Source organism: Hippoglossus hippoglossus, chromosome 8, assembly GCF_009819705.1.
Source record: "Hippoglossus hippoglossus isolate fHipHip1 chromosome 8, fHipHip1.pri, whole genome shotgun sequence".
NCBI classification, from domain to species: domain Eukaryota; kingdom Metazoa; phylum Chordata; class Actinopteri; order Pleuronectiformes; family Pleuronectidae; genus Hippoglossus; species Hippoglossus hippoglossus.
In genome coordinates this window covers 6662419-6676864 of record NC_047158.1, presented here as the reverse complement: position 1 = coordinate 6676864, position 14446 = coordinate 6662419, and the positions used below count along the sequence as shown (strand labels likewise).

General features: G+C 43.5%; 1 protein-coding gene across 1 annotated transcript in view; it reads right to left on the bottom strand.

Moving 5' to 3' along the window:
* Positions 1–406: 406 nt before the first annotated feature.
* Positions 407–14446, bottom strand: part of rhbdf1a (rhomboid 5 homolog 1a (Drosophila)) — a 29886-nt gene continuing 15846 nt past the window's right edge. The window contains 22 exon segments of the mRNA XM_034593551.1: positions 407–1122; positions 1124–1413; positions 1416–1478; positions 1637–1800; positions 2982–3082; positions 3408–3483; positions 3572–3666; positions 4711–4774; positions 4865–4965; positions 5078–5239; positions 5941–6015; positions 6135–6246; positions 6369–6620; positions 7132–7178; positions 7180–7233; positions 7235–7300; positions 7428–7550; positions 7719–7925; positions 8597–8810; positions 10551–10658; positions 11205–11344; positions 11441–11585. Coding sequence (XP_034449442.1) covers positions 1069–1122; positions 1124–1413; positions 1416–1478; positions 1637–1800; positions 2982–3082; positions 3408–3483; positions 3572–3666; positions 4711–4774; positions 4865–4965; positions 5078–5239; positions 5941–6015; positions 6135–6246; positions 6369–6620; positions 7132–7178; positions 7180–7233; positions 7235–7300; positions 7428–7550; positions 7719–7925; positions 8597–8810; positions 10551–10658; positions 11205–11344; positions 11441–11557 — 2685 coding nt within the window. The 5' untranslated portion in view covers positions 11558–11585 and the 3' untranslated portion in view covers positions 407–1068.

Below are 14446 nucleotides of genomic sequence, written 5' to 3'. Positions count from 1 at the left end.
CAAGAAATGATGGCTTTGCAGATGATAATTGGGCTTTTCAGACATTAAATTATTTTCCTTCTGTTACCAGTAGAATATTGTAAGCTCTAAACTGTTTTACCATCTAATCCTTCATATTTTATGGTTTTTAATTTAATCAAGGTACCTACTAGGAAAAAAAAAGCAAATAAATATAATCAAACCTTGAGTTGTGGTATGAATACTGTTCTATTTTTGTAAACCATTCAGTGTGATTACAGTAATATAGAATAATTTGAAGATCTATATATTGATCATGTAGCCTCTAATAAATGCTCTGATTGCCTGTTTGACATGTCTGTTTTATTTCTATGTTGCTATCATGTGAATAAACTCTTTCACAACCTTCAAAAGTCATTTTCTGGTGATTGAGAGAAAGTCGCACACATTTGAGTTTGTAGTTGTTTTTTTACTGTTGTTTTCAGTTACATGTGGAGTAGGCAGGTAGCTAAAACACTACCGTGTTCAAAAACAATCATCACTTCTTGAGAAGCAATTAAACAAATAAACATTCGAGTGCTCAGGCATAACGTAACAAAAATATGGCAGTAGTTGGTACATTTTATCAACAAGGCACCAAAGGTATCAATATTTGATTTTCGTCCCTGCTTCAGTATGAGGTTGCTTGAATAATAATAATATTATTAATAATAATAATACTAATAAAACCTATGTCTGGAGTGTGATTGTAAAAAATTAAAAAGATCCTTCTCTTTGTACCAGCGCTGGTTTCTGTAATTCCTGCCTGACGTGTAAAGGGCAGCTGGGAGCTGAGACGAGGTTCAGAAGTGCCATACCTTTGTTTCACTTGACAGTAAAGGAGTGAACTGGGAGGTGATTAAAAGAAGTTCTTATGATGAGTGGCATAGGTATTCATACTGACAGAGTAAAAAAAACACAAGCATATTCTCATAGTTCACAGACAGGGGGGTGGGGGGGTTGACAGTCCCCAGCCACACAGGAGCAGAGTGGGGACACATACTGGCTGACATCTTTTTTTTTTTTTTGTTGACACTGTTGCCTCCCTGTTGAGCTCACGCTATCCGCCCCTCAGTGAAGGTGAGCGTTGAGGTCGTACTTTGCGCAGAATTTGTCCGTGAAGGGGGATGCAGGTGAGCAACTCGCACCATTCACACTTTATGGGGTAGACGTAGAAGAGCACCACGAGGCCGGAGAAGAGCCCGACAAACACCAGCAGGAAGACGATGATCTGGCAGCGTTTGCGGTACAGGTCCGTGCGGCCGAAGCTGATGTAGGGGAGGAAGGCGAAGGACAGGAAGAAGCCGGAGATGAAGCCGGAGATGTGGGCGAAGTTGTCGATCCAGGGCAACAGTCCGAAGGCAAAGAGGAAGAGCACCACGCACAGGAGCTTGGTGAAGGCCCTCCAGGGCTGGCCAGGATCTGCCAGCTCTGAAACAACTCCACAAACAGGCAGGCCAAGATCCCGAACTGAGAGCCAGCTGGAACCCACCTGAGAAGAAGACAGCAGAGGGAGATGTGAGCCGGAGAAAATTTATGATATGATTTAAAAAGTTGTTTTCATAATGTGGTGCAATGATGATCTGGCAGGGGAGAAATCTCAGCCTCATAATATTTTACGGTTGTGTGGGGACCTAACAGGCGATCACCTCCGCTCTGTAGGGCAGGAAGATGGCTGAAGCTAAGTTGCCGGTGATGCCACTGATGATGTAAATGATTGAGATGCGCAGCCAGCCCGCCAGCTTCTCCAGGTCCCTCAGGATGGTCATCTGGAACGCCACCGACACCAGGCAGTGAAGGATCCTGGGGAGGACAGATGTGGGAAAAACGTGCTCATGTGCGTGCAATGTGATGTTGCAATGCAGTTGTTTGTGGATGAGAAGCCGCACTTGTCGGGGGGGGGAGATAATCTGTCTGCGTTGAAGAGGCGAACCCCATGAAAAGCCGACTTTGCCCATCAACAAAATCGAACTCTATCTCGTGGAGGCTTAATGAGTTCATGGAGCGAAGGCACTTTGTTTAATTACCCAGGAGACAGATAGCAGACAGCAGGAAGATGAAGCACTGCTCCTCTGAGCTGTGAGGTCAGCTCTTTGAGACGACTGACGGACTGATGGCTCCAAACTACGCCACAGTGCTGCTGTCACGCTCATATTTAAAGTCTTTAACTGCAAGTGATGAATGTGTTCATCAGCACGCACATCTAGGCATATGAAAGTCTTGCAGGATGACTGGCGCACATGTACGATCTACTTACTATAGTTATGTACTGTATTGTAGAGCATTGCTTTGCATATAACCTGAATTATTGGATTATTTCTTGTTAACATAAATATCTAAATATGTGTAAAGTCACATATTTGCCACTGTTGTTAGTTTCTTTGTTCAACAGACTGTAAGTAAAGATGGACGACTCATCTCCCACTTCCTCCCACTATCCAGAGAAGAAGCCAAAATATCCCAGATACAAACGCCGCCATCTTGCGCATTTGGAGCCAGAGTCTGCAGAGTCTACAGACCATCTTAGCATACAGTCTATGGTTTGTTTCCTCAGCTGTTTTTATTTATTTGTCTTATACATAATTATTATATTGATATTATTTTTCTGTGCACTCTTTATGCTACGCTTTTGACGAGTGATGTCAATTTCCGTGTGTGTGACAAACATAAACATGATGTGATCTTTTAAACATCCTGTTCCTCACTGCTGGGTGCACTGTCCCTGAAAACCCTGACGGAGCCCATTAAACTGAGACTAAGCAGACATTCAGCTCTTTAAATTTAGCTTCGACTGATTCACAGGCAGAGCTCAGCTGCTAAATTGTGGCTTCTGGGTATGAAGATTTTGTTTTATTTGCAGTCTGGGTAGTAAAAGCTTTACACGCTCTGATTTAAAAGATCTCTTTTTATGGTTTTCCATCTTGCTGTATGCATATCTGATGAAGCAAAATCACTTTTCATGATCCTGACAGCTGCCGACTCACCCAGCATGCAGGAAGAGTGAGAGCCACAGCCTGTAAAACTGATCTGGGATCTCAGGGTTGAGGAAAGGCAACAGGCCACAAACATCATCCATGCAGTGCACCTGAAGAAGGACAGAGGAGAGCATGTTCATTAATGCCCCTCAGTCATACTGAAATATACAACCACAAACCACATAGACAGAAAGAAACATGACTCATACGACTGAAGTGAACATCTCAGATCACAGATAACATGCAACTGAAGTCTGCCTACATAGAAATGCTCTCACTCGGTTTTCAGGAAGCACAAAAAACCTGTTCAATCGATTAAAAACAGCAACAGATGCAGCGCAAAAACCTTTTGCATTGAACAGCTTCTCCCGTTTTCATATCCCCAAGAGAAAATAAAAAGTTTCATTTGTGCGCACTGAGGAGAGGGATGCTTACTTGAGAGCAGAGAGTAGCCTCCTCATGAAAGTAGCCATTCATGAAGGTGCAATATTCCCGGGATGTGATTTCACACCTTGCAGAAATACGAACAGCAGTTAGTAATCTTGTAAACAAGTCACCCGGCATATTTCAGACTAGCAGTGGGGACATGTTTTCCTCACCTCCCTTTGGTTCCAATGCAGCATGGTCGGCCCGTGATGGTACAGTCTATATGAGGCAGGTTGGTGTGGTTCCCTGTGTTGTACCTGGTGCAAATCTAAAAGACACAGCAGAGGAACAATAGTTCAAAGTTTGATGTAAACAGAAGTTTTAAGTTGAATCACAATAGGATGTTTGATGTCACAGCTGTTGCACTTTTTATCTGCTGATGCATTATCTCAAACAACTTTTAAAAAAGTGGCAAAATCAGATTTTCTTAAAAACAGTGTCAAATTTTGTTTTAAAATCCTGAAGATTGCTGAATTATGCTGTTTCATAATACATCCCAATTCAACATCTGTACCACTTATCCTTTAAGTGTTGCGGGGGAGGCTGGAGACAATCCCAGTTGACAGTGGGTGAGGTCGCCAGCATATCGCAGGGCCCGACATACAGAGAGAAACAACCATTCACAGTCACATGCTTTGGACCGTGGGAGGAAAGAAAACGCAGACACGGGGAGAACATGCAAATGAAGAACGGCCCAACTGGGAATTGTGCTGTGAGGCAACAGTGCTAACCACTGAACCACCATGACACTTGATATATCTAAATTTCCATCCAAAACAAAAACAAATTGTGGAGCCCAGACTAATTTGCACAACTATGTAAAACCAAGAAACCAGCGTGGTTACACTGGTACTGAGAAACTAACTGAGAAAGAAAACCTATCAGACCTTATCGAGCATTGAACTACACTCCTGGTAACATTATCCACGCTCTAATTTTCTCAATATTGATGTGTGCAATACATTTTTGAGTATTTGCCAGCAGCAATGTAAATCTATGTATTTTTTTCTAATCTTTATTGAAAGTGTCAGTGACTTTTCCGAAAAACCTGAAACAAAAGATAATCTATTCCTATATCTGGCCGATGAGTCTGTGTGGAGTTGACATGTTCTCTCTGTGTCTGCGTTGGTTTTCTCCTCCCACAGTCTGGTTAACAGGGTCTAAATTGCCAATAGGTGTGAATGTGAGTGTGAATGGTTGTTTGTCGACCCTGTGATGTGCTGCCGACCTGTCCAGGGTGTAACCAGCCTCTCGCCCAATGTCACCTGGGATCTCTTCAAATCTTAACCCAGGAAAGGTTTACTGTACTCACTGGCCACTTGGTGATATCATCAGGCCATTCATGAGGTGATACCGAGGCGGGCTCTAGACATATCCTGTAAAGAGACAAACAACATGCATAGATGACGTAGGGATGTTACTTTATTCTTCAAACTATAAATAGAACATCTCCTAGTGCGTCTTACCTGGGGTCCTGATGGCACACCGAGCCATGCTCTCTGTTTTCACCGTTTAACATGGGGGTGCTGGAATGCTTCGGCCACTTCACCCACACAGCTAGAGTGCTCTAGAAATAAAACCGCAAAGACAACCGATTAAAAACTGCCCACAGCTTCGACCTGTATTTGAATTGTAAAGGTCAAGGAACCCAAAGCAAGGAATTGGATTCGTGTACAGACCGAGCATTCCTTCTCTGAGGTTTGGACACAGCCAGAGCGATCGTTCCGCACACAGCAGGCAGAGTTGCGTTCAATAGCTCTCTTTTCCCTGATAAGCTCGTGCACCTGCTTGTCCTGCCGCATGCAGGGAGAATATTTGGCCCCCAAGTGGATCAGAAATTCCTGGCAATGAATAGATACAATAAAATTAAGTGTTTATTAAAAGACATTTCATCAAGAGGGTTGTGTTTTCATTTTAGTTTTATGTTTGATTGAATTTAAAAGGGACTGTTGGTCTTTGGTGGAGGTTTGTGCACTCTCTGGGTGCCATTCTAGCTTGTTTGTTTGTTGTTGTTTTTTGTTTGCAGGATTATGAACACTAAACTGATTTTCACCAAACCTGGTGGAGGGATGGGCGGATCCAGGATTTGTTTTTCACTTTCTTTAACATTACAACATATGGCCTTTAAAACATTAAAACGTTTTTCAGGGAATAATTCGTGGATCTTGATTAAATAAAATATCTGGTACACTATGTGGGCTGATATTTCTGGGTGTGTACAATTGGGTGCAGATCTAAATTACAATCTGAATTTTTCATAGCGAGGTCGTTTTTTTTTTCAGCCAATGTACGTTATAAATAGAGCTTGAAACCTGCAACTAAGGTAAAATCATCTTTGAGGTATTTCTGACAGCTTTAGAAATTTCACAAATATTTTGGGGTGATTCAGATCTGATTTATGTTATATATTTTATATTTCTACTATATAAACGAGACAATCAAGTGCAGGGTTGTTCGGCCTTGGTGGAGGTATGCGCTCTACATTCTAATTTCTTGTGTCATTTTCATCAGATGAAAACAGGAAGCAGAGAGGAGAGCTCACCGAACCCGGCCCGATCCAGAAGTTCTCCTGCTGCACAAACTTGACATTTTCATACACGCCTTTGTTTCTTAAAACCTAAATCAGAAGACATACAAAACAGACAAATCGTTCAAATTAGATGTGAGCGCAGTAATGAGGTGAGAATATTGTGATGGTGTGTTGAATAAGACGTTCATCAGAGCGTTCTGACTCACAGAATCAACCGTCTCATGCTGGGAGAAGCCCACTGGTGCAATACCGTAGATGCATACAGCCAAGATAGTGATGAGCAAATGGACAAAGGTGATCCAGTATGTAAAAAAAGGCCTAAAGAAAAAGAAGGAATGTACTTTAAAAAAATAAACAGAGCAGCAGCACTCATCATTCATCAGTGTCAACTGAGGGAAATGGAGAGAAAGAGCTCATTAGTCAGATAGGTGGTGCTGTACCTATGGTCATCCATGTCCTCTATCTGCCTCTTGACGTAGCTGTCAATTCGCTTGCGGTAGGTGCGGTTCGTGAGCTTCCCCACCATGCCCAGCCCATACGGCCTCTTCTCCCGGGCGAAGAGTTTCTTGACGGGTATGACGATTCGCTGGCCACGCCGCTGTCCGTTAACACTCACCACCTCCTGCCGCAAGGGCACCTTAGCTGGTCCCGGCATTCCTTCTTTGGCTTTACGCCACCCTCGCTCCAGAGGTCTGCGAGGGGTAACAGAGGGGAGAGGGATATGAAGAGAGGTTTGTAAGTGCAATGATGAGGAAATAATATGACATTCCTCTGGTTTTCTGTATCACGTTGAGCCTTATCTGAGACTTTGAAATTGATTTGTATCACTTATAACACCTAAGACATGGCTTTATCCCCAATGAGATCAATAATAATATTTGTTTACTTGATTTGCATTAATTGGATTTTGAATCTGCTTTCAAGTAAGATGGATAATTGTTACTCACGGACATATTACATTATACACCTATGCATTTGTACATTTTTCTATTCATTTAATGTGTATTTCTTATTATTACCACTTTATAGTTATTTTTACTCTTACACTTTTTATTTCCACTTTCCTGTCTCACACTTATAACAAAGCAGTTTTCCTGCAGGGATCAATTTAGTTTTTTCTGGTTGTGATTATTTTTTTAAATGTTTTGTTTCACCCATAGCTTGTATGACTGACACTGCGGCCACAGTTGCACAGTAACTCACAGCATGAGGTGACTTCTCTCCAGCTCCGTCTTATCGAGGGCGCGGCCTGGTCAGCTCCGTCTCGTCCATCAGGCTGTTGGGCTCCTCCTCTTTATCAACGCCCCGCCTCAGACGGTGACTCGAACACCTCGTCTGCGTACGTGGACAACTCCTCCTGCATCAGAACATCCTGTGGAAAGAAAACAGCTGATCAGAGGAAACTCAAAGTCACGTTCTCTTGTGGGTTTGTAAAATAAATAAACACGGTTGCAAGGCAAAAACAGCAGAATAAGATTGTTGTTGTTTTTCTGAATTACTCTGGCGAAGAAGGATGTGTCCAGTTCATCTTGAAAGTCCAGCATCTCTTCCTCCATGAAGCTGGCGGGGGTAAAGCTTCGTCTCTGGGCCCGTCTCAGAGTGCTCTCCCGTAACGAGCGCCCCTGAGAAACACACAAACAAACAAATATGCTTCACAGCTGCAATGTTTCTTGTCACAAAGTAACACAGCACCAATGAAAGACCAATAAAGTACAGGAAGTTTGTTTGTTCATCATGTGCTACCCTTTTTACAAGCATTGTCGTCTTTGTATTTCATTTCTCTCACTCACCTTGACCAATGCAGCTGCAGCCCTGAAGCTCATCTTCGCCACTGACTCCCTCTTACGCCGGCGAGGCAGTCGGTTGAGACCTGAGCGGGAGCTGGTGAAGGAACAGAGGGAGGCAGCTCCGGGGGTGATGGGGGTCTGAGGTACGCTGTAGCCGCCCACCTCCTCCACCATACGGAAGGCTCGCCCTCGAGCCAATGGGTCCACAATCTGAAGACCGAGTGGGACGTAATCAGAAAGAGCAGAATAACAATATACATTTTTTCTGCCTCCACGCCAGCGACAGCCAGTGACCTGAGGCATTATGTTTTTCGGGTTGTCCGTGCTTATCATAATTGTGAACACGATATTCTCAAGAGCGCCTCGGGGAATTTCTTCAAGTTTGGTACAAATGTTTAGTTGGACTCAGGATGAACTGATTAGATTTTGGTGGTCAAGCTCAAAGGTCAAGGTCACTAGGACCTCACAAAACCCTTTGTTGCCTCGTTAATTGGTTATCTTAAGAATGTCTCAAGAGAATCCTTTTTAAATTTGGTAAATCACTTTGACTCGCGGATTAACTGATTGAATTTGAATGGTCAAAGGTTAAAGGTCAAGGTCACAGTGGCCTTTCAAAATATGTTTTTGGACTCTGACCATGATTTCCCAAGTCTGCCTTTAAGGGATTTCTTCCAATTTTGATTCAGTTTTCAATTCTACAAAAAATGTATGTAGACTGAAACTGCACATGTGAGCGGAGGCATACGTTTGAGTAATAGTGTGAATTATCAAGAGACAATCAACACATGTTGTAGCATATATTACATTCAAGAATACAATTATTGACTGTTTCATGACTTTAATATCAAAAATTATTAATGTGAATAACAATATGTCCTCACCTTTTGCATGCCATGCTGTGAGGAGGAGACATAGAGCGGAGGCGGGGTCTCCGTGCTGGTTAAGGAAATGTTGTCCTGGCTGGGCAGATCCATCTCTCGCATCACCTGCGGCTTCAGCTTCCCGTAGCGGAGGCTGCAGTGGCGCAGACTTTTCCTCTGCCATTTCTGAGTGGCATCGCCATCTTTGCTGACTCCGAACCAGTCCGCTGTTCCCCTAATGCCACAAACACTGTCCTTTCAGTTCTGGGTCACAAAACTCAACATAAACAGGGAAGGCAGTGGTCACAGACTTTTGGACCCCGGTGTATACTGCTGTATTTCTCACGGACAGAGCTGAAGTCCTATCTGGCACAGTGAAACTTGAAAAAGAGATTGCTGACCCTCTGTATATGGAGGAGTGGATCGGCAAACATGCAAGAGACTGATAAGCCCGCACTCCCCTTGATGTCAGAAAGAGACGTAGATAGTGTATGTAATAAGAGCAGTAAAGGGAATATGCCTGGGCATGTTTTATGTTTGTCTGAACACTGGGAAAGAAGACAGGCAGCAGGTAGGTAGACACAACTTGTAACACACTGAATGCATGGTGCACAGTCACACACTCCCAAAGCCTAAATGCTCAGAGAAAGAGAGGATTACAGTAGTTCTGATGCTGCGAATAAAATCCAACTTATTCACATGTTCCTAATCTTAACTGACACCAAATCCAATTAACACAGAGAATGGAGGATTTTTCCAGAGCTTTCTTTTTTTGTGTGTGACCCTCTCCACTCTCTGCTAAACTTGATGAATACACATGCAATCACATTGCTGGTGGTTGAGGCCTAATAAGTACCAGAGCAAACAATGTTGCTGCACCCTGAGGCTAGGAAGTGGAAGTGGAAACATTCTTCAAAGAAATATGCAAACAAGCGAGCTGTGTTTTTTCTCACTAATCACCAGCTGTGTATTAGGTGAGAATCTATTTCTTACTCGGCTCACTCGTTCTTTCCGTGAATAATTCTCACCGGTACTCTGTTCTTAAAGAATGTGTCAGTGGAAAGTTAACAGCTAATATTCTAGCATAGCGCCAGTGGACACAGCCCTCACTGTACTTATGAGTATGGCTGAAAAATAGATTGTATATAAAGATGGCCAACAGGATTGTTCCCCAAAAGTGAAGCCAAAGCGCCTCAATCGCAGCAGTATAGTTTATAAATCCTGCCTCCTCCATGTTAATCGATGGGAAATGGCCCAAACTAAAAGGTCAAAGCACAAATCAAATGATCTTTTCTCAAAGACGGTTTCTGTTATTTTAGGTCAATCAATCTAGTCACAAATCCCAATTTGTCTCATATGGTCTTGACAACGTGCAACATTCTCTGAGGAAAACTACCAAATAAAACATTCTAATGGGGACAAGCGGCAGAAACCTCATTGTTCTCTTTTTCTGGTAAGTTTTGTTTTGTTTTCTGATGCTATAAAAATGGGGTAAACCTTCATGATTGACGGTTGAGACTGATGCACAACCGTTGGTATTTGGGATATTTTGGCGATTTGGTTTTGGATTGAATTGGAGATGCGTTGTCCATGTTTATTTAAAGTCCTTGAGCTGAACATAAAATGAGTGTCAGCTAAAGAGGCCTTGAGACAAGTTCCGTTCCGATGCAACAACTATTTGTGTTTGATGCTGTTTCATGTGAGGTGTAAGGAAATGAGTGACACCCCCACCCTCTGCTGCAAAGGCTGCATCGCTACATGAGGAACTTGTAACAGGGAAATTACAGCTTTTGGTATCAGATCTGCTTATGACTCATGTTTAAAAAAAACACAGCTGCGACAACAATTCTAGTGAATCTAGTGATGTGGGAGAATATACTCACTTGTTCCCTCATTGTAAACAAGTGAGCAAACACCAGACCTTCATCCTGACCCTAACACCTGCGGTCTTGTGAGGGGGGACATCCTGCCGTACCTGAGCAGGGTTCTGGAGAGCGAGTGGTGTTTCCTGGTGCTGCGGCGAGCAGCTCGCTGGCCCTTAATAGGCACCGTGTTAATCCGCTCAAAGTGCACCCTTCTGCTGCTGTGACCAGGCAGAGCAGGGGCCATAGGGAGGCGACGAGGGACAGAGGGAAGAAGGAGGAAAAGAGAAAAGACAACAACAAGGCAGTGAGAAGGAAAGGTGCAGCTGGACAGGGGCTGTAGCATCGAGCAGAGAGAGCAAAGCAGACTGTTGTTTTTTCATCGAGATTAAAACATTAGGAAAGTCGCAACCAGGCAGATGATACTGAGGTTGTTAATCAGAAACAGCCATGCAACTGGTAAAAAGGTAAGGAAAGCAGAAACACTGTAGAGGTGTGGAAAAGTTATGCAATGGGACACAGGGAGCTAATATTCTCCATTTACTACAGCTCATGAATCTTATATAAACTTATAAAACGTAACATTTTATTCCATAAACCAACACACACACACACACTCTTGTCTACCTGATGTAAGCAACAACACTACTTGCAAGCTACACTGCCAACATAACCTTGACGCTTAAGATGCGGAAAGAGTTCATTCTATATCACATCAATATGTCCAATATATTGAATCAATCCAGTGTACTGCCAGCTGCCTGTACCTCTTTATGGTCTGAGTGATGGATGACTGGCGTTGCAAGACAGGCCGCCGGGTGTCGAAGAAGTCGCGGGGCGGGGACTGGAGGTGAGAGGTCTCCACTGGCATGCTGATACTGCGCAGGAACCCCTGCCTCTTCACGGGCTGCACGAGACATGACACAAGGCCAAAAGGAAAAGTGAAAATGCAAGTCAGGACAAAAACGATGTTGAGAGGGGTGATTCGGCAAGAGAAGAGCACCTGAACAAAAGTGGGATGCTCGTCCAGTGACATCTGAGCCGTGGGAATGTCCAGTCTGAGCCACGGAGGTTTCTTCCTCTGCAGGCTGCTGGTGCTCTCCCGCCGTGGTTCAGCCATGTTCTCTGTCCCAGCCCAGGCCTGCCAGCTACAGAGAGAGAGAGAGAGAGAGAAAATGAGAAAACCATGTTATTGTAATGCGTTTCAAAGAATTACAAATCACATGTCATCTTAGGTAACAGTCGTCAAAACACATGATCAAAATCTAATGCTATTTTTGCAGCTGTAAACATGATGATTACAATGATTTGTGCTGCAGAATTGCTTCACAAGAGGGTGCTAAGGCCCCTGAGTTGAGTCAAGCATGGGCGTTCACATATTTCTGTTCATTAGAAAGTCAAGCAAGAACTCTCTACAGCTGCTGAAAACAGCTCACGGAGCCGTTTAAAAAAAGCAATAAATACGCGAGCTGCAATGTGAGGAAGTTTTCAGTCTTAAAAACATAATCCCTTAATTCTACAGTTAAAATCAAACCTAATCCCTCTCGGTGGTTAAAGGTTGCTCTGCTTCCAGAAGCCATTTACCAGAGTCTAATGACTGCGCATACATTCCCATGACGGGGCCCGAGGACCACAGGAGGTGCACAGTAAACGTCAGCATCACACAGCCTGCCCGCAGCTGCAGCCCTGTTATCACCACCCTTACGTTTTACTGTCCCACCGCCTAACCTCACTTCTCTGGGCCTGCTGGTTCATTTCCTGTCGTTTTCTTCATTCCCATCATTCCCACGAAAATGTGAACTCCTTTACCTTTCAACAGCATATAGCCACTATTCTCCCTTCAAATGATGGTATCTGGTAGTATCTCACACACTTGTTATGGATTTAAATGTTTTTTACTCTACAGACAAGAGCAAATACACAAAATAATTAGAATTTCACTTAGTAGAGCGCATAACCCTAAACCCAACCCCAACCCTCCGGCAAGGCCAAACAATCCCCTAAATTTAAACAAGCCTTATAGCCACATCAAGTTGGCTACACATTGGTGGTAGTTACCAGTGTCCAGTCCCAATTACACCCCCCCCCCCCCGAAATATGATTTACACATGCTTCTATGATCTTGTTCTATCAACAAACAATGTTACAATGTTTAAATCTTGGATCTGCACCAAATTGTAATGGGTTCTCTCTTGACCCATATTACATTCTTCCATCAATTTCCGTGGTAATCTGTCGTTTTTACACAGTAGTGCTAAATATCTAACAAAAAGACAAAACCATACCCTCCTTTCGTGGTAGGCTGGCAGCAATAAAGACCTTTCTGCAAAGCACAAATGTATAAGTGGGCCGTCTCCTCAGCTGCTTAGCCGTTACAAAAACAAACTAATTAATTTTTTTCTGCCTTTCCTGTCCTTTTCCTGTCTCATTTACTCAAAATGCCTCACAAGATGGCATCGTCACACAGAGTCATTAAGTCACATCCGGGGGTTTTGAGCCCTTGAGCAGCCACAGCGGGTCACGTCCTCACTTCTCTAGTTACAGCTCTTTGAAAAAGAGTGAAAATAAAAGTCCACGTCCAGCGGCCACATCTGCTTTCGGTTGCCATTTTGACACACCACAGGCTTCTGTTTTAGCCCAAGTGATGATGGGAAGCGTTGTCGGTGTATCTCGGCAGGGACAGAAGGAAAACCTCAGAGCTGAGGGGGCAGCAGAGGTCATCACCAATGTGTTAATATTTAAACACGGTCTACGACTTGCTGACATCTATTTCTCAAATTCACCGGTTCACAGGAGGACACTGGTCGAGTTCCTGCATCAACATTTTTGCCACAATAAAGTTGTCAAGAATGGTAGAAGAAGAAAAACTAGCACTGGTGGAGAAAGTACTCACACATTTTACATAAGTGACAGTACAAATAAATAGACAGAAATGTACTTAAGTATAAGTACACATTAACTTTTCAACTTGAGTAAAATACGTATTCAAAGTAAAAGTACTTGCCAAGTGTATCCTATTCCCTAATGCAACGGTCTACTCCTTCATTATGGCTGAGTATCGGTGATGGTCTCTTCTGAATCCATTTGCTGTTATTGAAGGGGGCGGGGTCTAATGTTACCTGCCCACTCTGATTGGATCAGGGGTCCAACTCGCTGTAAAAGTAACTTAAATCTACTTAAGTAAAGTACAGATACATGAAATTAACTTCAGTAACTAAGTAAATGTACTTTGTAATATCCCATCGCAAAAAAACTAGATGGGTTGTACAACAGTCTGCATTGTAGTTGTTATTACAGTCTGTTCACTGTCAGTCTGGGCAGTTTCTATTAAGCTTTTATATTGAATGTTGTCTGACCTCCAGTGACATTGTCTGGACTCTGATACCAGATTAGCGGAGCAGACTGGACTCCCGCCAGTAAAGTGACACTTTGAAGTCCTGCATCAGTTTGACCCAAATATTCAGTGTCCGCATGACTTCACTCGTGATTGAAATTTCATTATTCATCAAAAAAAAAAAAAAAAGGACTTCATCTCTCTCGCAGACTCACGTTTGAGAAATGCAAATGTGACACCAGCAACTCAGCTTGTGCACAACTTGCTGCTGCAACAACAGCCGGCTCTCTCTCTTTCTCTTTGCCCCAGGCTGGACCACCCGACATTTAATTACTTTTGCCATTAGTCCAATCAGTAAGGCTCCTGATACAGGCCAGATCTGGGGGGGGGGGGGGGGGGGGGGCAGATGGCACAAGACTGGATCTGAACTGAAAAGAGGACAGGACAGCTAGAGTACCTGCTTTTCCTCCATGATTAACAGTGTTTGATTGCTTCGGCCCTGGTTGCTCCTATTCGCCTGTCGCTGCAGCTCTGCCTCCAGAGAACGCGGCAGCGATGGGTGGAAGCACACTAAACAACTCCCATTGTTCCTGCGCCGAGCGTCTCCCTGGGCATTCGGCTTTTTTTTTTCTACTGTCTCCCACTCATCTCGTCCGTACTTACACGTGATTGCTT